Raw genomic sequence first — 26,689 nt, 5'->3', positions numbered from 1 at the left:
ATTACAATCTCGTATGTTGAAAGCACAGCAATAGTAACTAATTACAACACACGCTCTTTCAAGCTGTTGTTCAACATAGAGCCACCAGGTGCTGCTCTGTCGTAACACAAAGTCATTACTTCAGAAGGGGCACTGACCCTTTAAAACTAGAACAAGCTGCACTTAAGACAACACTGCAGCCTGTACTGGTCATGGAAGACAGCAGATGTGAGCAGTTCTTTAATTAGAAGAGAACAATGAAATGGACATTACCGGATAGCCGTCTCGTCCTGGTGTACCCTGGTAGGATTAAAGTCAACAAAACAAAACAAGACAAAAACAGGATTAGGATTAAGACACAAATGGATTTTTTTTGTTCATTAATATGTGGCAGTATCATTGTGAATACAGCTGCTTTTTAAGTTAATACTTAATTTGTTTAAAACCATACATCATTTAAATCCTAGATCTGTATGTGAACCTTTCGTCGTCATGCATTAATTCACTTGAACCTCATAATGACCTCATAATTCATTCACTTGAAACTCCAAAGTTCACCAGTGAATCCAAAGTGTTGGATGCAATATCTGAACACTTTCAGTTCCTCTGTATGTGTATTTATTTATGTTATCATCACGTTATGACAAGGCATCTGTGAAGGCCATAATGTATTGGCTTATGATAGCAGAGAGGAGCTGCCCTCTGTGGCGTCATAAAGTTCCCAGCTGCTGAAGAGAGACACATTTATAAGAACATAGACATCTGCGTCAAAGCTCTGACTGCGGCCTCCCTCAATCCCTCTTTTTGTAACACTTTCATCTTCTGCTGTCATGAAAGGCAACATGTAATCAATTCTGAAAGCAAGAGTGATAGAACTCCATCTCAGCATGGCCAAGGTCTACACCATTTATGTCATAAGGCCATGTGGAACTCAACCAATTTGAAATATGGTCCAAGGATTTAGGATAGGAATTCTTTCACTCTGAGTCATTCTGTCTTTGCCATGAGCCTTTAGGCACATGATCCTCTGCCTGGGATGTTTTAAACGTTAAACTAACGCTACGTTTCTCAACAGATCCAGATAAGTGCAGCGTCAACACAAAAACATATCAGACACCACTCAATGCTGTTCTGTTGGGCACCTGTTAAGATTAGAAATCACTTGTTTGTGTAAAACCAAAGGAATTGTATTAGTTGTATATTCAGTGGCAACTACATTAGATGAGGCATTCACAGTTTTGGAGGAAGCAGTTTCACGGGTGATACACAACCACCCAATGTTCTCAAAGCATCAAAGCCAGTGGATTCAAAGTATCAAAAACACAAACAAACAAAAGCTTCATGAGTACGTTACCAAGATGACCAAGACAAGCTACTCACAGGTGTTCCTGAAACACAAGAGACAAAGAAACACAGAGATATTACTGTGGGAACCTTTATGTGGCACAACTGTGGTGGACAACGTGATTATAAAACATTAAATCTGCAGTGAATAAGTGGTTCTTATGAATATGAATATGCATACACCTGAGATAAAACAATTATTTCTATAGGCAATAGTGGTTTACATACACTCAGGAATGGAAAAACAGACAAAAACAAACAGACAAACACACACACACACACACACACACACACACACACACACACACACACACACACACACACACACACACACACACACACACACACACACACACACACACACACACACACACAAACACACACACACACACACACACACACACACACACACACACCACACACACACACACACACACACAAGCACACTACTTAAAAGTTCTATTCAGGGCAAATCATCTCCGACCCTCACTACAGAAACCGTTTTTGGTGTGCAGATCCGCATGATAATTCCCTTTTATCTGCATATGTAAGACCTCCAGTGCCGTCACACTATCCTATTTCACTCTCCCAGTAATGGCTGATATTTTTTTATTACCCCCCCCCCCCCCCCCCCCCTTGATCTTATATCCTTACTACACCACTGCACTGCTGCTTAGAAAATCTCTCTGAGCAAACACAAAGCAGCTTATCCCGTGTCATTTCCTCAACAACACTAAAGAAACATTTATGAATGAAATCAGCACATATAAACCGGCAAGGCCATATACAATTAAGTGCATGCAGCCATTATGACTGAGGATGAGTAGGGTGCTGAAGATATCCATGCATTTACACAATGGTTCCATTCTCACTCAAATCAACAGGATACAGTATGCTGTAACTAACTTAACCTCGAAAGGACCTTTAGCTCAGACCATTCTCTATATGGAATTTGGAGTGGACCACAGCTATTGCTATTGGATCAACCGTGCCGATCCACTTTTCCCTGTATACGACAAGCCGCTAATGTATAGACCTCGCTACCTAGATATCGAAACCTCCTTCATTCCAACCAGACCTCCTGTGCAGCTCAAGGGTTCACCCCACCTCGCGCCTATTACTTCATCCACTAGTGGCCAGTGAGAACACAAGCCATTGTCCCCTCATCTATAAAGGTAGTATTACATAAGCGCTGCTCTCTCCCCCTCTCATCTCACTGCAGTTAGCTAACTGAGGATGACCGAGGCATTACTGCAACATATTTGGTTTCAGTCCATTTCCTGATGCCTGAGTGAGCTACCATGTTCTGTCAGGTCTACATTTGCATTGGGAATAGACAAAGAATATGCTTGTCCTCAACCCTCAATCCTTGCCTGTGTAGCCTCCTTGTTGAAGGGGAATGGCCACAACATCATGGTCACAGGGGTTCTTAATAGTTACACTTCACTCCTAATGTTGGCTATATGCCCTGAAGTATAAGTCTGTAGAAAATGTGTGTTTATGAACTATGCTAATGTATGCAATAACACAGGACAAACAGGGAGACAAAACCACCACAATCTTCTGTAAACTGTTTAGATGGGAGTAGAGTGGATCAGAGACAACGGCTGGATAGGCTGTTCATCTCGACTGGTGTTCCTTTGTGATTACTGGCATGTTTGTGGGCACGGCTATGCCACGGGCACCACTGACTGAGCAATGTATTTTTGATAAATGCAAATGCAGGATTTTGTTCTAAGTTCAGGAATTAGATCCAGGCGCCAAAAAGCCGATCTCAATAACATTTGAGCCCAGCGTGGAAACAATGTGTGGGCAGAGAGCTCTTTTTGGTGGAGTGAAAAAAATAAAAGAGAAAGAGACTGGGCATGAAGCATGCACAGTCTGGTCCCACATGACACCATTTTAGATGAAGCACATATATTAAGAATGTAAAGCATATTGATGAAAATGAAATCCTTTCATCTCTTTTTTTTTTAAAGCCATGGGGAGCGAGGTCATGCGTTCATACTCTCAGTGTCGCGCAGGACATAAAGAGGAGATAGGCCTGGGCGCTGAACTAAGATGAGAGCAATTTCCCATGACTGCTGCATAGTTCCCCCTTGATCTCTCATCAGAAGAGACAAGAGATGTATGCATGAGACAGTCTAAGGGGGTCTGTCTCTGGTCATATTGAGATGCCAGAGGAGATTTGATATCACTGAAGGAATGTAACACTGAATAGAACTCGTGACACCGCAGCCAAGGGGAGGACTCGGACCCTGGAGGCAATCGTGCAATGAGCTAAACAAATAATTAATCTTGCCCAATGACACAGCAGATAAGATGATTTTGGTCTCCGTTACATTCTGTCATTCAATCCATCATGGACCAACTGGATTTTTGTGTGTGTGTGTGTGAGCATGTGTGTGTCCCAGAGAGTGCAAGGTCGATTGGAAGTAAAAACAGGTCGTTTGCAGCAGATCAAACCGGGTTACAGACAGCAGGGGAGGTGCTGCAGGGGTGCTTTTTTATGGAGATGTCGCTGTGATTTTTGGAGCCTGTCAAACCCCCCACCTCCCCAACTCCCCTGTCATGACAGCCAAAGAAATCAAACACAGAACAAAGATGTGGTTATTCTCTGTCTGTGTGTCCTCCCACAAGTACTGGCACAGTCTCGTTTAGGGCTCTTTATCCATAGACGCAGGGTGACTACACACCCTCCCCCCTTGCGCACCGAGGACAATCTCCCCTCCTATCTACACAGCTTCGAACAACTCGACTAATGTACATGCGGACCATAGGTGGCCAAAAGCTCTATCTGCTCTGCTCTGCTCTGTTCAGTGGATGCAGTCAGTGGGGGTGTCGGTGTAATCCCCTGCACTATCGCCCCGACCACCCGGGGAGAGAAACAGCAGGAAGATTTAGGAGCGCCGCGACCCACCTGTGGTGATCTAAAAGCCTGCCGATGTACATTTGGGTGCCAGATCCTGAATCGTGGCTACTGTAGAGCTCAGAAGGGCCCTTCCTGTCTGTTTCACACCCTGCTATTGGATACGAGACTTCTCGGGAGAGGCGCAGATGTTTGTCGAAAATCAATCACCTCTCGGTAGAGCGTGACCTGGTCTACAAGATGTTCTATATTACTCTCTCAGTCAGATCGCAGAGGCATTAGTTTTTAACAACTCATCAACTCCAGGCTTGATATCATGCGGTCACGTTGACTGCAGTGTGATTCAACTAAATATCCAGGGGACTTTTAGCCTGCTTGTCTCCACAATCCACTCCATTTCTGACCATATAAGGGTCTAGGGTTAGTCTGGCTAGAAGAATTAAACACCATCACCTAAACAATAAACCTCCATAATGACTCAAATAGGAAATTACAAGAACTGCCTCAACTTGAAGGAGATAAACAGCCTTGCAGACCGACTTGCACTTTCCACTATCTCACCGGCCTCCCATTGACCAATTTAGCCCAAACATACACAAACATGCCATGTTTTTGGACAAAGACTTAATTTTCCTGAATTTATCACAAAACGTACACATGGGAAAATAGGACAAAAAAGATGAACCCTTGTGTAATCTGTTCAAAAAGAACTCACACAACTCAGAAATGTTTGTGTATGTTAACATTGCTCAGGATGAAAAGTTTTTTTTTTTCTCACCATATTCTACTCAAGCTACATCACACAAGATTGTTTTGCATACAGATGTTCGGCAAATGAGGAGTTCAAAGAGAGACATTACTCCACAAACTCACCAGGGTTGCCTCTTCTACCACGCTTCCCAGGAGGCCCTTTGAAAGACAAAGAAAGCGAGAGTAAATACACACTAGATCACTTTAATCATTCATTTTTGCTTTGAACAGCATCATATTTCATTTGTGGAAAACAGACGTGACAATGTGGCTTTACAGTGAAGGGCTAACAATATGAGCATCCATAACCATTTACAATCTGTCAATTTAAACCAATGGGTATTTTACTCCTGTCCTGCCCTAAAAGAACAAAACATGTATTTCATTGGTATGTATCTTCCTTAGTGTCTTTATAATATGAAGTTATTTGAAACCTTCAATTGCATTACCACATTCAGACATGCCCAAACATCACAAAGGAATATCAGAATCTTTGCTCTCACCCCCACCCCCACCCATTACCCCAATATATTGATAATTCCTCAATTGATCAGATAACCCAATTTCCTTCCAAACACAACTGACAGTGGGTGAACAAACACGGTGTGATTTCATCACCCGTCTGTGTTTGGCTGTGACGGGGCCAGAGGAAGGCAGATATCACGATTGCAAAAAGTAAATTACATCACTGCAGTCAACAACCATGGTTTAAAACCCAGTCTCCCTTTTGACTGCCATGTCACCATCCGCACCATGGGATATCTCTGATGGGGTTCGAACACCCAGAACAGGAGGGGGGGGGTTGGGGTTCCAGCGTGAGAAAAAAGGCAGGTCCCTTTCCCATTTGTATATACGGCGGAGCTGATTACACTCGAGACGTCCTGAGGAGTGTCCCCCGCGCGATAGGAGTGCTGGGAAAGGGCTATTCCTGACAGCCAGAGAGGAAACCTGGGGACCACCGAACGCTTCCCCTCCTCTGGAGAGCCCGCTCTGCCAACAATGACATCACGGCAGCCAAGCAAACAAACTCAACCGTTAACACGACCGGCTCACATGAGGGGCTGAGTGATGTAGAAAGATTTGTTGCTCTGTTAATAACAAGGCACGTCTCGAAAGGCATCCCTGATGTTTTTTTGGTAGCTGGGGAATTTTGTCTTCAGTATGACTGGGAACAACAAAAGACAGCAAAAAACGAGAGCCCTTGGCTTTGATAAAGCATCCCCTTAGATTGGAGCTGAGTGACGAGCAGTGAACAGGCGATGAAATCTAGAGCCGACAAGGCTTCACCCATGGGCTCACGATCAGTCTTGACAAGACCGCCATTGCACTTTCAAAAATGAAAATCACAAGGGCTACTTTGAGCTTACTATAACAAGGCGTTGGAGCAGTTAAGACATTTCAAATTCACTTAAGCGTCTAATCCTTTCCATCCACGGTTCAAGTCAATTTACCCTGTAGGTTTGTGCGGGACTTGTCACGAACAAAAATAAATTGACAGACTGTGTAACACATATGTTTTCTTTTTGTCCTAGCATTGATATATCCAAATATATACGTTATCTGTCCTTATTATCTGTCCTTAGTTCAGAGAGCAAAAGATGGTCACGAGTGATTCAAAGCTAACGCTACCTATTAGACATAACAATGATACAAGGTGCACCACAGTCCGCTCAAAAATGGTTGACATACTAGCTATGAATACAAGCTGTAGGTAATACGATCCCTGCTTCTCTCACCTTACTGACAACTTCAGAGTGAAGAAAAAAAAAACTTACTTAAACAATATCTTTACTGTGATAACATGACAGACAAAACAGTGGGTGAAGAAAACTCAACATACAAAACAAGTCATGACAAGGCTTGACTGCTGTTCTCTATGCAGTAGTAGCTTAATCCACAGCTTTAACTGCTTACCCCCAGTTTGATACCATCTCATTATGCTGTTATATTTTTCTTCCTCTAATCCCTGGGGCTTGGCTGGAAGGTTTGATAAGGTAATAGATACTGCTGGTCTACTGCTTCAAATCAGTGAAAATCAAACATGGGAATGGCAATACCTGTGGTCAAATGTGAATGCTTGGGGTTTTGGATTGTTTGCTCTCTTGTTTTCTTTAGGGCCAAGGCTTTTGGACCAGATGCAGGTAAAGAGATGTTGTTGTCGTTAGGCCAACTGTCGACAGGATGGTGTGCTATTTTGTTTGACAAGTACTGCTTAAGGAATGCATTTGCTGTTTGACTTGCTTCTCGAACAAAAGCAGCGAAGTTTAAATGGCTGTAAGCAAAGGAGCCGGATTATGAACTTTATAACTGTAATGGCTGCACTCCGGAGTGCAATCTGGAACCTTTCTTTCAGCAAGTTGTAACGTGCAGCACTGTTAACTAGCAAACCTCACTAATTATATCTTGGGCAATGGTCGTGAACCAGCCCATACGTTCAATATTGCTGAGTTCACATCCAGAGCCCATAGCTTGGTACCCTAATTTGCAGCTGGCTAAAATATATAATATCAAAATGGTTAAACATTTACCAATGTACCAGGCTGTAAAACATGCTTTGTTAATGTTAATTACTGCACTTAATTAATGTTAGACGATGTAAGTTTACTGTCATGGGTTACCAAAACATGTTCTTGTAATAGATTTTTAATGCGTCCAGTCCTCATCCAGTCACTAAGAAGGTGATTCATCAGCCTCTGTTTTTGCTCTGGTTCCCTTTGTTAGTTTCTTTTGGTCCCCAACACAAACACAGACAGAACTGAGCCGCATATCCAATCACTTGTGGAAGAGTCAGCTTTGTTTGAATGAGTTTTGTATTCTGTGGATGGTGACATTGACAACTTGAAAATGAAAGATAGCAAAAAGAGATTAAACAGAAAATTTAACATAAAAAAAGAAATTATAACCAGACGGGCACTCGGAGAGCGCAGACCTCCGCCAAGGCCCTTGATGCGGACCCGCTGCTAAATGCGATGGGTTCTTCCTTGGCCCATGCTACAACTCCCCAGCCAGTTTGATGAACATCGGCCTGTTTGTTTTCGTGTAATCCTGCTGACAGACAAACAGACAAACGAACGAACAGAAAACATAACCTCCTTCGAGGAGGTACCAATGGATTCTAATGCTGAGAACATAAGACAGACTACAAGGCCTTTACTCTCTGCTTTGGGGTTGATTAGTAACTTCACACCTACACCTAGGCCTCCATCGGTGTCAGATTAAGAAGCGCGGCAAAGCCCGACATTAATTACGATAAATTCCGTGGCCACTAATTGAACAGGTGCTACATGTTAAGATTTCTAATTGGTTACACCTGAAAAAGGCTTATTTCACACAAAAGGTGTGAAAAGAAAGAAGGAAAAACCAATAAATGGCCTTAGCATCTGCCGACCTCCTTAAGATCAAATTCAGACCAGGCTCCCACTAACGGATCCCTCTCCACATCTTAAGACACAAAGGCGCTGTTGCAGAACACTGCCTAAATAAACTTAGAGTAAAAAAACGCGACAGGAAACATGACTACCCCCACTCCACACACACACACACACACACACACACACACACACACACACACACACACACACACACCCCAACTGAGTACATGCATGCATTTATTTACATCAGTTTTCAGTAGCACTTACAATGATACTTCATGTGCTAAAACATTCAGCACAACTCTGCCAAAATCAGAAACCTGGCCGAAGATGAACTGAATTGAAATGATGCGAATGAAAGGGCCATATTTGTATGAAACAGGCATGTGTGTATTTTCATAGCTCTGGAGTTCTGAAGGAGCCAAAGCACATTCTTCTTGAGCTAGATAATCAAGTGGTGCACTCTCACAGATATGAGGCGATCTCTAAAATTCAACACATACATTACTATAGAGATGGCCCTAATTCTATAGATTCAAATAGTCATACAATGGACATCAAAGAAAACATTTGTGTCTCTGTCACATATTTTATTAGCAATCTGAAGCCCTAGGTCAGTCCGTGCCCATCTTACTTCTGTCAATTTTTTGTGTCTAAACCTGTTTTGTGGAACTGGTTCATATTTTATAAAGAGAAGCAGACCATGCTCCCTTGTAGAGGCACAACAACAACTCCACCAATTCCACATCCAGTTCAAAGACAACAAAGACCTTCACGGCTACAGTCTGATTTATTCTTGACTGTTTGTTGAGCACACGTAGGGGCACAGTATCGGCCTGGACTGCTTGTTTCACTGGGTCGGCTTTAACCTCACAGCTTGTCTCTTGCAATAACCGTCTTAGTTAAACAAAGAAACACTAGATACGCACAGGACATCAGCTCCAATTTCACAATACAGAAATAATGTCCATTCTCTCTATCCCTGGCTTGTTCTCTAAATTACAAATTCCTTATGTTCATTTTTTTAAATAAACGACTATGCTGCCAAACATTCTTCATTGGAAATGTCAGCACTGCTTCTCGTAATCATCATGTTATCCACTGATGTGTAACAAGTCAATGATATGGTAATTCTTTACATTTTCTTAGCGGATCAACCTTCTTGGCCAAAACACAGCTTATTGGCAGTAGCCTTGTGTGTTGACCTCATCTAAACATTCATATGTCATGGAGACTATTTACAGGTCATTTCTGCCGAAACATAAAGCTTCTCTGAACACATTTGACATTTTCTGACAAATAATAATAATAAAAAATTGGAATGTACTTATTTCACAAAGCCAGCAGGTAATTAGGCTGATGTTATATTCACATAAATAATATCTAAGTTGGTATAAAAAATTACTAAATGAAATTAAAACTGTCTGCACACATTTAGATGGCTTCCCTTTATAGTGTTTGCAAATTAGATTGGTGGCTTAATTCGTTTTAAAGTAATTGTTATTTAATTAGTAGTCCTCATTTGATGGATTTGCAACCCAAATATGGCAGAACACTTCATCATCCCAGCACACATACCACATGCACTGTGCACGTTAACAGCTCCACAGTCCTAAATTCAGCTCTTCAGTTAGCTTAAAATGAGAGCGATGTCTCTGGGTAGCATGAAACCTGATCTTCAACCTGTGCTTATGGGAACCTTTTCCTGGAAGCAGTCTAGTGAGTGAAGCTGCACTTCAATTTAGATTTAATTGGTGCAGTGTGCATACAGGCTGCTGTCTCCAAAATATTTCCAGAACTACAGTAAATCCATGGGGGACTAAAGAGTTTCCATGGAAAGTTGATACCTGAGGAAATCTGCCATTTTTTAAAGGCAAAAGCTCACTAGCCTGACTATGTTTATTTGTAGCTTATTTGAACTTATGGGGGAACAATTACACAATTCATCAAACTCTATACCCGGCTCCAGTGAAGGGCTTGATTGGAACTGCATTAAATCTTGCCTTGATGAAATCTAGCCTTGGGAACATTGTTATTCTTTCGCGTCAATTTAATCCATGAAATTACACGCCTTTGCAATTTTGGGCATGTATGCGCTGGGAAACCTGGAGGATCTCTGCATGGAATCTACGAGGGAATATGCCAAATAAATCCAGAAAGAAGCGAAGGCTGATCAAACCAGTCTTTTTTCTTAAGCTGACGTTGATACACGGTCCGATCCGACTTGATCCTCATGTTTAAACGGCATTGGATGAAGACGGATTTGTGTTGACATCAATGTAATGTTGAAGTCCAAATACACAAATCCTGTTCGATCTCATTAAAAGTAATTTGTGTTACCGCATTTGCTTTAGTTGGTAACACATTTGAGAAATAATAAATCAATTTTAAAAGCCATTGTTTGTTGAAAACCAGGTGCAAATCTTTCAGCCACCACCCCCTTCCCCCCCTGACACACACACACTTTTATGACAAAAACAGCAGGACATATGGTCGGTTGCTATGCCAAAGCAATCAAAACATTCTGTCAAATAAAAGGGAAGCTGTTTAATCAGCCAAGCCACTTGCAGTCGTCCGCTCTAGAGGGGTGAGTGACCTGCTCCCCATAGGCCCAAGCACACACAGGACAGACATTTATGATAATCCCAAGAGCCTGGACATGATTTACAGAAAAAAACACAAGTTAGATAACTAATGGCCGAATAACTGTACAACTCTTCTGACGCACTCTGGCTTATAAGATGGAGGCGTTATCTCTCAGCTTGTTAAGATCCATCGACAGGACACTCATATTAAGCACAAAATCCAACAGCAGCTTTGCAGATAAGGCACTTAATTGAGTTGTGCCTCGCTATTCCCTAAGGTTAGCACGGCACAGGTCTGTGATCTCTCCCTAAATTAGAAACTTCCACTGAACAAATAGAGTATCTGCACCGATGGGGCGCTGTCCTGGAAGCTGCCGGCTAAAGGAAACCCAATCCCGTATTTTGACTGAGCCAGATCAAAACCGGAGGGGTTCGGGGAGCGCCGTATCACGACCCCCGCTGAGAGAGGAAAGCGGAGCCCCAACAGTGACTGACACGTTTGTGGGGAAGATCAAGCTGCTCCGCATCAAGTGGGGCGCCTCTGAAGGGGATAAGCTGGGGGTCCCCAGTCACAGCGCTGATGAACGCCAGTGACCCTGCATTACAGTAGGGGAAGGATGCCTCAATCCTCAAAGATTACACAGGAGGTTTGCTCCTTCTCACAGTGAAGCTGGGGTGACTGTTTAAAAGTCTTATAAATTCTTATATATTGCATGGCTACATGTTTGTGGGGTAATCTGTCAGTACACAGAACCTTATGAAGACCGACAGCACAGTATCTTTCAGTACCAGGACCACAAACCACAGGCTTGGCTTTCACAGGGCTCTAGAAGTGCAAGCTTTGTTGAACTGAAAACATTACATCTTAGACCTATACTTGAAAAAGTCCAAATATATAAAAAAAATCATAACTGGAAATGGAAGGATTCACAATACAACGGGATAGATAATATTATGTTAAAGTTTTCAAGAACATCATTTTACCAGTAACAGATCCTGACAGCGAAAACATAATAAGTGTTCTTGCCATTACTCTTTAGGCTCCAGGGCGTTTGTTACTTGGGCTTTCCTCAAAAACTATCAGCAGCTACGTTACAATAACCAATATATCATATTTTCTCCCATATAATATAGTCACCAACCTCAACGGCCAAACAATGGGGACAGAGACACGAAAGCATAACAAAGACCTTGGGAAAAGTGAAACCTCCCTGCATGTACAATAGCTGCATTTGTGTACAACTCAGAGGAGGGTTGCTGGTCAGAAAACAATGTGGCTGTATATAACAAGCTCTCCAGTGAAAGTAAATCCACTCCAGTTGTGAAAACATTCCCTTTCCTCATGGTGCTGGCTATGGGCCGAATGTCTCTGCTAAGCCATCCTTCAGTCCCCGCTCGCTCGCTCGTTCGTTCACTTTGCCCCTGCCACCAACGACGGTCCGAGTGGAAAGAGTGAGTGAGCTGGAGAGGAGAGGAGACACAGGAGGTTGCTCTTCATTTGGAGTACCAGGGCGGTTTGCTTACTTGGCCGTGACCCTTGAAGGAAGAGGAACCTTGTGTCTCTCTGAGAAGTTTTTGTGTGTGTGTTTTTGTGTGTGTGTGTTTTTGTGTCCGTGTTTGTGTGTGTGGGTGTGTATATGCAAGCTTGAGTGAACAAGCTTGTGCATGTGTGTGTGTGCAAAAGTATGCCTGTGTGCGCGCCTGTGGGAGTGTGTGTGTGTGTGTGTGTGTGTTTGGGTGTGTGTGTGTGTGTATGTGTATGTGTATGTGTGTGTGTGTGTGTGTACACAGTGCACTGTTAAGGTCTATAAGAAAGATCCTCTCCAGATGGGCACAGATGTGGAGCAGGGTAGTGTTTTGTAACGATGTAAACACAGGCTGAAGCTCGTGAAACTTCATTGACATAAGTGAGCAGCAAGCGTGAGATGCTGGAGAGTTCTTAAAGCTTTTTTATTTTGGGAGAAAACAGGCAGTGAAGTGTGGGGGAGAGTTGACCATCAGATGAAGCTGTTTGATCAACAGCCTTATCCAGTCACAGACATTACAGGCAATGTCCACATCCAGCTGCGGTCAACTGTACAATAGCAGCAGGGATCAACCAGGGACTTCCTGAGATTTAACACAGGTTGGGGTGCACCGCCAGTTTAGTATAATGAGGGGCGGCCAATGGGCTACGCTCACGAGAACACCGGTGAGATTACTCTATTTGAGAGATGCCTTGCTCTAGAGGAAGACCAAACCAAAACCATGTGGCTGTAGAGGAACAGAAAACAACAAACAGAACAGAACAGAACAGAACTAACCAAAAGGATTAGCAGAGGGATGTAGAAACTCCGTCGCTTTAATCTACAACTCTACTTTGTCTGCAAATGCAGCAGTGAGACTGAAGATATTTGTTTGACATTTTCTCTGGCTCTGTCTGTTTCTCAAACGAGCATATGCAGACTCCCGATTTTCACCTCTTCCAGGGCTGTGGATGACGTGTGTTTACTGAATCACTTGCCTGCTCTTCTATTCGTTACTTGAGTTCGTTATCACTAAATAAATCAGCTGTCACCGAAGATCTGGGAATTCAATCCACATGACATAATTTAACAGCCAGCCAAGAGCTGGAAAGCACAAGCCCTGGCCATTGCGTTCACTGAGACACAACATAAATCAAATTAAGAACCTCAAAGCAAATAAAAAACCCTCAACAACCATTTTCATATTTTTGCGCTGACCGATGAACTGAAGTGGGCAACACTTATCTTTGGGAGATTAAAGTGGTAATACCAATAAAATCTTATTTCTACACACCTAGGTTCAGGCAGTCACATCGCTTAGATACAAAAACATCATATAGATGGCCTTCCTTGTCACACAGTTCATATCACTCTCTTCATCAACGGCATAGCCGTAAATCATGATAAACTGAAAGACTAATGGGTTTAAAATATGATTATGTGAAACCCTGGACGAGTCTCACACATTCGCATTCAATCAGCTTGGAAATGCAAGGGTCAACCAACATCAAGGAAAACTGAATGAAAACAGCCACATCACACATGGCCACTCTCCCCCCAGCTCTTCCCAGGCTAAGCTCTGTATCTGTCACTGTCTTATCCTACTTCTCATATTATGTGAGGCCTTGTCTCTGTATCTATTTATTGTGTGCCTCATATCTACTTAGATTTGTTCTTTCTGCCCATTTTTTGTGTCTTAGGTCTCAGACTGACAGGATGAGTTAGTAGTCGTCAGAGTGGTGCTGTGTCTGAACTGGATGAGTCAGTGGATGTGTTCAGACTGTGGACACCATTACGAGTCTGTTTCTCATTATCTAACAATTCCCCCTAAATCAGACAAACCGCAAAGAATTTATACGGCCAGGTAGGCCTGCCATATTTGTTGTAGTCCTGAAATGTGCTGTTGATTACTTACTGGTATTAGGAAAATAAAGTTGCGGTCAGTGTACAAAACATTTGTTTCCCAACCAATTTTAGAGCTGTTACCCAACCAGACATGTTACAGTGAGAATGTGTTCATATATATTAATTAACACAATACAGGCATATGGAATAAAGTCCTATATGCGGATGTACTGCATCTATAAATCTACCCAATAAAATCACAGAGATATTACAAGAAACCCATGGCAAATACACAGACACTGGAAGAATCCGACATACTGCATGGCTATGTGGACTTCCCTCTCCCTGTCCATGAGTTACATCAGCAGGGTGTTAGATCACCAGCCCTGCTGAGGACCACAGACAGTATGTCAGGCAGCTGGGATCCTGGCTTGGACCAAACCTGAGAGAAAGCACCTCTTCCAGCTGAGCACATCTCTCTCTCTCTGGCGCGCCCAGACCATTATAATTACCCCAGCCTCCAGATCTGCGCCCTGAAACATGAGCTTGGCAAACAACCCCTCCCCCCCACCCCCCCACCCCCCCAGCCACTTCCCATAAGAAAAGGTGCATTTGATTAACTAACTAGAAAAACATTTATCCTCTGTGGGATATTTCCTTTTACATTTATCCATGCCTTTTCCAACCGTGGCTCTATCCTTATTGTGACTTAGACACCATCAATACATTTTTGTTATGCAAAAAAACTGCCCTTGTTACCAATACCTCTCATTGTACATATAACCATACATTCCTACTCCTATTCCTGACTACTAATCTTATAGGCTGCTTTGAATCATTCTCTCACCAGTGCTGTTAGATAATTGCACTTGATAAAAAATTGTTTCATATATCCCCAAATCTGCTGGTTGTCCGTTTTTCATGTGGGTTTGAGAAATTATTCTCAAGTCCCAAGACGAATAGAAATTTTGTGGCTTGATTTATTTAAAAAAAAAAAAAGGTCTGGGCATGATCAGCATTTGTTTTTCCAGTCTACCTTTTGAATGATGTTCTGTGTAACACTTACCAGGGTTCTACCCCTACCAGCATGTGTAAGCATATTCTTCTTTAGCTGGCCTTCGCATGTGCCCCCCACCTCCCGCCCAACGACCCATTGATCCTGTAATATAATAGGTCACGGAGAGCAGGCTGAATAAATCAGTGATGTGGTTGACACTGATTTTACTGATACCCTTGAAAAAGAAATCCTGTGTGCCTGCTTCAAAACGCACCAGCAACCAAACAGAACGAGATGCAGAAAAAGAAGAAGCATATTAAAACATCCACATACTGCTACTGCTTTGATGTCTGCTCTGGAGCTGTGGGGGACAGCGTGGGGTGGCAACACACTGTAGCATTTGTCTGCACACTTTAAAACCATAAGGCTGACAGTTTTGATGGACAGGTGGAACAAAGACTGACACGGCAAGAATGACAAATCTTAATTCTAAAGTTATTATATGGCATCTGACAGTCATCATAAAAGCCAAACCACAGCGAAAGGCTGGAGGGACGACTGATCTTATTATCATAATTAAAGAAAATGGGGGTTTTTAGGCTTCATTTGTACCTAATTGGCCATCCCATAAAATCATTGGAGTCCACATAAAAGGCATTTAGCCCTGAGAGATGGCTTTCATTCCACAGGACAATTCAGACCTAAGCAACCATCACTGGCATCTTTGAAATTTGTGTAATTCTTTTACATCCTAAAAATAGAACCAAATGTTATTGGGTGGAAAACACACACAAGGGTTGCAAACAGTTTTGGGGGGCTGTGGGCACTTTAAATATGATGCCACTCTTCAGTTCTGAGGCTGGTGAGAAAGACAAACACATGGTCATTCCCTCCGCAAGCCCCCACTGAGAAATGACGATCATTGTAATTCAACAACAAATACTTAGTTGAACAAAAGGGGGGGGCATAACATGGAGTCTTCTTTTTGTTAACTGAAGCCAGGCTACGAAGGCAAACGCCAAATGGGGTATAATTGAAACCATTAAGACTGTCCTACTCCATTTGTCTATTTATTTACGTCTCTGACGCTAAACCAGCGCAAATGCCACAAATGAAAGTCTGGAGAGGTATGTTTATCTTCTCGGAACAATAGCTCCTATTGTGTCTCACAGAACATATTTCAGAGTGACTGTAATTGTGCAGATTGTGTTTCTTTGTATGTCTCTGATTTGTGTCTTGATTTCAGTGGTTCCAGATGGAGGTTTTGCTTTAAAGTCCTTTAAAGAGACAGCTTAGCACCTATCAGTGCTTCACCACCATGGAGACGACTTTCAAGACCACCTGACCACCACAAAGCACACTCATACACACATGTGGTGTGCATGGGATGGATGCTAACCGAGTCCCCGCTCCTCAAAGCCTTCAAGCCAGCTCTTCTGGGCCTAAGCAGAGCGAGAGCTGGCCAGAATACTGAGAGAATCCAGGGCTAAACCTCCAAACAGATGGGCAGACTGAGACAGGCACACAAACAAGCAAACGGACCAACGGACAGCTAGTCAAAAACTCAAATGGAGGAGTACGCCTACTAAAAGGCCATGCAAGTAGACAACAAAGGACTAATCAAACAGCGAGACAAAGACACATGAACACTGCTGGTCCGACAGGCAGGCAGGCAGGCAGGCAGGCAGACAGGCAGGCAGGCAGGCAAACAGACAGGAAGTATATTTATAAATCCGGGGAATTTGGAGGATAACTTGCACACCTGGGCCAGGGCTCTGGGGGCCCTGTGTGGAAGAGAAACACTAACTCATCTGCGCTGAGAGACAGGAGAGAACGTCCCCCCCCCCCCCCCGTCCGTAAGCAGTGTCTAATCTGCACAGGGAAGGGAAGATAGAATATCCAACTACTGATTGAGACGCCGTCCCTGAAGCAGAGCTCTCCTGCGCTCCAGATGCGTCGTCCCGACAACAACCGAGCGGTTGCATCTTTTTCTCATTTCCAAGCACGCCAGCGGGGCACATACATGTACAATAATAAACAGTGGATCCTGTTACTGGGCTTTCTGCAATCAGTTTCCCCCCTCTTCTTTTTCGGAGGCCCTTACTGTATGGAGGGAAGGCATCAACTCAGAAGCCCAAACTCATTCATGTCCATCATGTACGGACAGAAGGTAAACTGTGAGAAGACAGAGGTGTAAATGTGTGTGTGTGTGTGTGCACTAGTTAGCCTTCTGCGTGCGAGTGCATTAAACAGCCACCAGGTCCTCTTTGATGCCTTCTTTTGCTCTATGTAGAGGCTATGACAAGAATATATTATTACCGCCAAAACGCCGCGTGATGTGCCGCGCGTCTGGCCAGAGCGGACTTTCGTGCACATACGTGTTTTCTTTTACACGCTTCCATGTGTGGCACTAAAGCTACAGGAAACATTCCTTTGGGCAAGTGGTCGATGGAAGATAAAATATTTGTGAGCAAGGCAACTCTGGCACCTCAACAGATCCAAAACAAAGGGGAACTCTCAGTGACCCCCTCAAGCTGGAGTAATTATCAGCGTCCTGAGTCTGCCTTGTTGCTGTAACCTCTTTCACACCCTGAAGCGTTGGAGTGCTGGCCAGTCGGGCAGGGTTTGTTCTGCACTCTCAACGTGTTTCCCATAATCCCAAGGTTTCTACTGTCACGATAAGGCCAAGCAGAGTTCAGTCCCATCAGAGCGGCCAGGCCAGCAGCACTGATATATCTTCAAAAATCATTTTGCATCTGCTCATTTGATATGTATCCTTGTACCCTGACAAATGCCAGCGATTTAAGCAGGAAAAAGGATTTAAGAAATGTTTTAAACAACCTTAACCTCGTTGACTTTTACCTTCACCTTACTTTGCTATATAAATTCCCCTATTTGTTTTTCAAGCGTCAGTCTTGGGTATGTTTACAGTGACCCCCATCATTAAAGGCAAGGGGGTGATTAATTTGAGACATTACTCCTTGCACTCCATACAGTGACCAGACAAACCACTTCTTCCCCTCGGGGTCACCGAGAGGGCTAAAGGGTTACGACAAAGCTGGGTGGAAAGAAAAATACACAATCATTCGCACTGCACGGAATATGCCTCCAGAGCAAACTATGAGAGAGTCATTCATTTAATTCTAACTTCATTAGAAAACTCCTTCAAGTTGTCCTCACCGGGACCAGGATGTAAACACTTTCCCAGACAACCCAGGGGGGACAGACCTGCAGAAAACCAGGACAGATTACCTAGAGTACTTGAACTTCTGAACTGACAGAGGCACCATATTAATTCACATTCCCAGAAATCCTGGGCCTGTCTTTGCAATATGTATATTGAATTACTATTTTCAAGAATTGTATGTATCTTGAGTTTTTTCTGCAACCTAACAAGAACAATATTCTGAAAGAATGCAGGATGATAAAAGCAGCATTTCCTTCTGTTCTGCTGCATGAAATCCTTAGCTCTCACAAAATAAAAGAAGACAAACAATACGTGCTGAAAAGTCATATTTTTTATATATATTTTTTCACAAGCTTGGCCCAGCATCGAAAACAAGAGAAACAGCACATGGAGAATAAAAGACTAGAGCATGCTGGTGTTTGCTAATAAAGTTTTTGCCACTTTCAGCACCCCCCTTCTATGCTGTCTCTGATTGGCAGTCTTGTACCTCGAGGGCCCTGCAGCAGTTTTAAAGCCGCATCATTTTAATCGCACTCAACACGTGTCCTTCAGAGGGACAAGACGGCCATTAGAAGCTCAACTGGGCTGGTGGAGGTGTCTTAGTTAATGCATTCTTCACCTGAGCGTTCACCACAGACCCACTCAACACTCGTGCCCCCACCAGGACAACGGATCAGCATTACATTTTAAAGCTGGCTCAGCAGGGAGGAAGTCCACTACCCCCCACCCCCCCGTTTTAAGTTTGTGAGGAGAGTGCACAGTGGGCTTCCTCTGAGCTAACTGGGACCAGCCGTCCTAGATCACAGGAACAGTAATGGCTGCATTGGTAGGGGAGGGAGCCTGACAGGAGGGGATATCGGTTTGGATTAAAAATGGCTTTGCTTGATTTCTGTCCAAAAGTGTTAAGCCTTTTAAAAAGCCTCTTTCTCTCGCTGTATTTGCTGCCACAACACTTTCTTCAGTTCTGAAGTGTTTTTCATTCATCATTGGCGAGGAGATTTTTTTATTTTAATTTTTTTGTTAAAAACGGAATGGTTTGCAAGGCTCTTGAGCCATGATTCAAAACCAGCATGTGTCTGCTACATCAAATTATTGTATTTGGGTTAAAGATAAAACAGTCAGTCAAAGTGAGTGTTTAATATATTGGATATATGCTGTGTGATGTATAGGTGTATTCTACTGTTTCACAGAACACAACAATCTTTAAAAAAATGCATGGCTCTCTTATTTCTCAAAAAAAATGGCAGTTTGACCATAAAAAACACATGTGTAACTCTATCAGGATCAGTGTTATTTGTGATAAATCACTCTAACCACATGCCCATCAATCATGCTCACCAAATTTTGTATTAAGTTCAAGCTCAAAAACCCACTTTAAACAGCTAACTAATAAGAGACACTGACAACTAGCTATGCTGGAACATGCTTATTCAACTCTGTTAAGGATGGTACAAAAATTATAACAGATTGCTCAGACCTCACTCAACGTTCAGAGAGCTTAATCAATGATGGCCATTAAAGTTGGCAATCCTGCAAATATATTCAAAAGTAGGCTTATAAATCAAGTGAGGTGAATGTCTTCCATCGCTAATGTTGTTAGGTAACAGGGTAGAATAAAGGATCAATAAAGGAAGCATTTTATGGAAAACTATATGCAGTCAGCAAGTAATACGTTGCTACTCAATACCTGAAACTTTAAAGTTCTATTCTCAGAGGAAGCCACGAAACAGCAACAAAATTCTAAAAGAGATATTTTAGAGAAAAGTCTTATATGCTAGACTTTCTGTTTGGGTCTTGAGGGATGTCCCAGACACCACATCACTGTTTTTCGATTAGACGTCATTGGGTGTCTTTCCCAACCTTCTATATTTGGGCCAGACGTTGGAAATGTGTCAGCTACGACTAAATTAATGTCAAAATTGGGCTGAAATCGTGTAATCTAAACCCAGCATAAGCAAGGACAAATCAGATAGGCTACCTCATGAATGCTCCATCACGTTCAACAAATATCCCCAAAAGCTACGGCACATTAAACTGCAAATGATTGTGTGTTACTGTTTGCAACACATATCAAGTTCTTAAAAGAGAAAGATCAGGGCAACATGATACTACCGATAATAGCCTACTGGTCCAAATATGCACACACACGCACAAAAAATGTATATGATTAGGGTACAGTGAAAATATCATACTGTTAAACCTAGCTTGGTGAAAATATCAGTGACATGCAGAGCTGATTCTGGCAATGTAGCCTGCCTCACCTTCGGACTTCCTCCAGAGATAAATCTTTCCTGAATCGGCCGCCCTGCATGCCTGTAAGCACCTCGGCTTCATCCAACAGGCCTAACACAGATCCATGTGAAATTACTCCTATCTGCTCCCCATTATGCTAAGCTTCTCTTGAGGAAGCTTTGGGCCTGACCCCACAGAGGAGGGGAGCTTCAGTCAGCCAGACACTTTGGCTGGAAAATAGAAATGTCAACAAAAGCAGTCCCAGGATGAAACTTAATACAATGTATGACAGGACGAGAGTGCTTTAATACGTTTCAGACATAGCCTTAATTTAAAAGAAAAGACGGAGCGAGCGATCGGGGAAATGTTGCCAAAGAGAAATGCTGCGGTATAAACAGACGTTGTGTTCAATTTATGGGAATTTATGGGTGTGAAGGCCTGGCTTATCCATTCCCACTAACCGTGTGCCCTCATCTCATTACCATGTTTAATTAGCACGGTAACGACACAGCACATTTCAGCCAACTGGGATAAATTGAGCTTTCTTACTATGCTAAACCACAGAGTATGTATGCAGGTGAGGGGATCTTCACAGCCATGAAAGTCTAGCCGGGGAGAACCTGACAACTGTCTGAGAGAGATAAGTGGGAGAGATAAATGCCCATGGTGGACACCTTCTGGTGTTCCAGATTAAGTCAAGGGCGTGCAGGTCTGAGAGCTGTGGACTGGTCTGTGGATTATGGAAGCATAATAAACTAACAGCAGATTTCTGCAGCACGCTGGAACAACAGGATTCCTCTGACCTTTGCTAGGCGGGAAGCAGTTCTTGAGCAGCCCATCGAACATATACATTCCTGGTAAATCCTGCATGGCTAACCGCAACACAGTGGAATAACCAACTCCAGCTCGGCCAAATAAATCATTTTAAAAGAGCTTTTACATCCACTTTATCCACTACTAATCCCACCAGAGTTTACAAGTGGGTCAACGACAAGACCATTTTGCCTCATATCTGACCCTTCAAAAATGTACACCAGCAGCTCATGCACGCACCGTTCCTCTAACAATACAACGGACCGCATGACAGTGGACCGCATGCCTTACACAATGTTTTGCTATCACTGGCAGGGATAAAATCCACAAGAATAATGCAAGAAGACAGGGGAAGTCTCTCTCCATCACAGTATACTTTGCAGCCATTAGAGCTGATAGATTTAGCCCTCCTTTGTAGACCAGATTGAAGCAGGGGCCCGTCAACAGCGTGTCAGATCAGGGCGGCTACTCGGAAAAATAAATGGATTGACAGCTCTCGGGAATTGGGGGGACTGTCTTTGAAAAAAGTGGAGAAAGACAAAATGCTACCACATATGAGAGATATAAAAAGAGAAAACATGTCCAGTGCTGCTTTCCATCCCTGAGACCCCTGATTTTGGCACTCCTTGGACAGGGGGGACTCGTGTGGATGGATGAGCAGCAGCAGAGGGACCACACGTCGCACGCCACTCTGGAGCAGGACGCCGCTCATGAGGAAACGTTTAAAAACGTGTCAAGGAATTCCAGCGCCCGCACATCAGAGGTCCTCCGAGCTCCCCGCTCCCCCACAGGGGCAGACACAGACAGGAGACATAAAGGCCTTTTCCTCCCCTCAGGGAGAAAGACGGAGCAAGAGAGAGAGAGAGTGAGAGAAAGAGAGAGAAAGAGAATGAGGGACGGTGGTGGAAGGGGGGGGAGTCTGAAAGCAAGGTAAAATGTTACAGTTAATGACCACAGAAAGTGAGACACCACTCTGGTCTTGCAATTGTCAAAAAAATGATTGGGGGAAAAGAATGGAGATTTTCATTTGTCAACTCTGATAAGTGCATTTTCAGCCACAAGAGGGCGCCTGCAGAGGAGGCCAATGTTGGCTGTAGACTGGTCAGATACCAAAACCTACCAACTTATCACATCAACAAGTTCAAACTTCTCCAACACCGAATGACACATGTGCCTTTACAATACTGGGGCAATAAAATGTTCAAACACATTCTTGAAGAGCTTTATATTAGAGTGCATTGTACTATTCAAACCAAAAATGTTCAAAGTATGCTATGTAATAAGACTTTCAACATCTGTGTGAATAAATGTTTACTCAAGACAAATGTGGCCAAGACTCAATAGTAACCTTGAGATACAATGTTATAGGCTTCTGTATAGCCTTGAGCTGAAGAGCCCTCAAAAAACTGAAATTCTGCAGCCCTTCTTCAGTCTTCAGTAATTGGGAGCAGATTCCTGGAGTATGGAACACAACGTAACTGAAGATAAATAGCCTCTCTAGTCACATCGCCTACAAGGCTTTGCCACTCTTGACCCGGTGATTCAGTGCCTTTAATAAAAACCCCAGTGCCCGCATCATTCATTATATTAATCCCATACTGCTGACAGGAGAACACTTCATGGCTTAGCAGTTTACCACGTGGCAGCATTAGCCATACGGCCAGGGTGTTGCACCTTGGTTTTTCTCAGTGGTGACAGTACTGACTGAAATGTGTAATCTTTCCCAAAGCAATCCCAATTGTGGTTTGACATGCAGTGAGAGTTCAGTCATTAAACTGAAAGCTGAATGGTGGTGACGAAAGCTTTGCACTGTGGAGTCTGACAGATAGTGGTAAACAGAGCCTGGAGATGGGACAGGGGGCTCCTCATTCATGTAAGTCTCCATAAACAGTTTATAACAGAGAAGTTCACAATTTATAACTGAAGTCCTTAGATACATATATAATGTAACAGATTATTAACAAAAGATACTTTATGAACACTTTCATCCTCCACGGCGAGCAAAGAGATCTGGTTTCTTCCATTGGACAGATGACAAGATCCCTTAGTCTGGTTGTCAAACATAGCACCTAAGGGCAAATCCACCTTCTTACTCAGTCACACTGTTTATGAGAGTCCTCTGACCTCCGACCTTAGAGCTGACTTTTGTTTGAAAGAAATGTGCTACGTTAATCTGACTGCCTAATCCCGTTACTGACAGCAACGTGCTGCTCAGAAATTGATCCATTCAGATTTGCATCTTGGCAGATTATGTCCTGTCCACACACACACACACACACACACACACACACACACACACACACACACACACACACACACACACATTGAAGCGGCACTCTACTGACATCATAAATACCACATCAAAGACAAGCCCCCCTCCTTAACCTGCAGCAGAAGAGGGGAATAAACTCCAGGTCTACTTGTTTACCTCACACACATTCAGTAGAAGGATACATTATGTAAACTCTCAGCCTAGAGTCAGTGCACTACTAACATCCCAAATGCCATACAACCCATATTGAGTTTCTACTCCAGGTCAATATCTGTAATTCAACACATGCCTATGATTTGGTAGTGGGACCCTCTCTGCCTGTTACGGACACGAGTATAGGACTGCATGGATCCTCTTGGTAGATCTGCCCCTTCAGTGATGGAGAGTCTGCTCTTTCTCTTGAGACATATCTACACCTACGGGGTCACAAAGTAACTTCTGGTGACCTCGAACAACCCCCCCCCCACTCACACACACACACACACAGACACCCAGGCATGTTGTCAGACTCACAAATACTTCAGGCCTGTATTAGTCTCCCAGCTCAACTCTGGCCCTCCCTCACATCACCCTGATGCTCCTCATGTCAGCAGAGGAGGAAAAATGAACCAAACCGTCCACGTTGCGGGATGATGTCCGCCCACTAGGACTTACAGTGCCAGGGAGGCGCAGCAGGTCTCGGGCCACACTGGTGTTCGTCAAGTCCCTCTTGGTTAACCTTTGACCTCTACCCCTAAGCTGCCTGCTTCTTTTCCATACTCCTCCCTCCCTCCCTCTCTCTCTCTCTCTCTCCCTCCCTTCCTCCCTCCCTCTCTCCCTCTCTCTCTCTCTCTCTCTCTCCTTGCCATCCAACTCTAATAACATCTCTGTCGGGTTGCCGCTGCGGCGGCGATGGCGGAACGTGAGGTAAACCATGCCTAATGGCTGATGCTTCTCCGTGGGCGCAAACTGCCTGTTTACTCACATTCCACAGCCACGCAGTCGCTCGAGTGATTTGTGCTTTTTCTCGAGTGGTTGAAAATAAATAAAAAAGCATTTCATGATGCAAGCACATTCTAACATAAGAGAGAATGCTAATAAATATAAATTACAGATATAGATTATAGATTGGGTTTACGGTACAGGAAATTGTCTGAGTGAAACGTTTCTTTTTATTGTTGTTCTCAGGCTGACGGAAAGCAGAGGGCAGAACAAGTTTCTCCACAGTATATTGTTATTACATTACGATGCGGTCGAGCCATTAGAGAAGTGAGTCGTGTGGTTCACCGGTCCACTGTGACTTCTGAGGAGCCAGTTCAATTGAGGAAAAATGAACAAAATAATGACCCTCTGCGAGTCAAACCATATATTTAACTTGAAAAATGTCATGGTGCTAGCTAAACAGAACACTCAGCTATTAGCTAAACTACAGGAAGCATATAAACATTTTAGTAAAACCATAACAGTTGCATTGCTATTTGTAACAATTCAAACAGTCAAAGTCCAGGGCAGTTAGATCTCGGAGAGTGGAAATACAGCATGGTTATACCGATCACTTTGTATTAAAATTCAATCTTCGTTATACCAATCACTTTGTATTAAAATTCAATCTTCACATTTAAGGGAGTTTGCAGAGCAGTTCTAAGACAGACATGCTGAAGCATGGCTTTCGTTTACCTATCAAAAACAACCGGTCCTCACAATTCATCATCATCAACATCAGCGCGTCTTGTGGCATCATAATTTCTTTTCATAAGATCCGGTGGACAAACTATCCAAATAAAACAGCCAGTGCATACACAGTGTCATGTTCAATGAAATAACTGCAATCCATTAATATGAGAGAATGTCTTAGGCAAGGCAGTACTCAAGCAGAGAGACAGATACTCATTTATGCACATCTACACACAGTGTCTTATGAGCTAATTTAAGTGAGATGAAAAGAGTGAGCATGACTTTTAGAATAGCACAGAGACTCTGGGTCTATCTGAGATCGGCTACACTTGTGAAGAACGTGCATGGCCAAGAGAATCAGGCATGCACTGACAGTCTGGATTTAGCTGCCTGATGCTAACGACCAAACGTCAGTTCATATGTCACTCCCACTCTAAAGCACAATGCGAAGGGGATTTGTGTCTTGTTCCAGCAGCTCCTGCTGAAGTTTGGACACATCTCTGTGGCCATGAAGCAACAACATACCATAATGTGATTAATGGTCTCAAGCATCTCCGTTTCACGGGAATTAAATGTAAAAGAAAATGAAGACTGAGTAACTGTGATCACTTATTCCGTCAGGGTTCATTCAAACCGCCATTATTCACCGACGACAAGCCAAGGCGGGGATAAAGCTGCAGCACCATGCAGACAAAATTGGAAATGCAATAGGAAAATATATCAATGTTCCTGGAGCGGAGAGAAAGCAAGTAAATGTCATATTGCAGTGGTACCACAGACAGCATGAAGGAAATTGCACAAAATCCTTGAGTGCACAGGCTTCTGAGCGAGGGGCCGAAGGGAATACTGAGGAGCGATCAGATCCAAGAGCCGCCAATACACAATCCTCGATAATTAATACAACAAGTCCTTGGCTATGTGAGAGGGTGGTACAAGACATGATTTAACGCTGTCAAACTGCTTAGTCAATACAAGTGATGTGCTTACAGTGAGAATTAATCTGCCTTGCAAGTCACGACACAAACATCTGTCCTGTCACAATTTGAAGAAATAATGCGATGAAACTGTCAGACTATTACATTCTGTTGCCATGTTCCTCCACTCAAAAGTATAATTTTCCCAAGACCAGCCAGGATACATCAGACATCAGTCTGTCGTGCTCGTACTGAGGGCTCTCCGCAGTAAATGCGTTTGGCCTGTAACTTGTGCAATTGCTCTGTCGGAATCGCTGCGGGGGGAGTCTCAACCTGGGAAATGCAGAGTAAGCACTGAGATTCACCCCTGCCA

General features: G+C 43.3%; 1 protein-coding gene across 8 annotated transcripts in view; it reads right to left on the bottom strand.

Moving 5' to 3' along the window:
* col23a1b (collagen type XXIII alpha 1 chain b) overlaps positions 1-26,689 on the bottom strand; it is a 73,610-nt gene that overhangs the window by 18,805 nt on the left and 28,116 nt on the right. For 7 of the 8 annotated variants that reach the window (XM_080834544.1, XM_080834550.1, XM_080834543.1 and 4 more), the window contains exon 1: positions 253-596. Coding sequence is in view for 1 of the 8 variants with exons in the window: in XM_080834549.1 (XP_080690675.1) it covers positions 253-279; positions 5,058-5,101 (71 nt within the window). In the remaining 7 variants the exon portion in view is untranslated. Of the gene's footprint in view, positions 1-252; positions 597-5,057; positions 5,102-26,689 lie in introns of those variants that run through there. The other variant, XM_080834549.1, reaches the window with a different exon arrangement.

Source organism: Sprattus sprattus, assembly GCF_963457725.1.
Source record: "Sprattus sprattus genome assembly, chromosome: 1".
Taxonomy (NCBI): domain Eukaryota; kingdom Metazoa; phylum Chordata; class Actinopteri; order Clupeiformes; family Clupeidae; genus Sprattus; species Sprattus sprattus.
The sequence above is the reverse complement of the archived record's forward strand: the minus strand, read 5'-3'. Positions and strand labels throughout refer to the sequence as shown.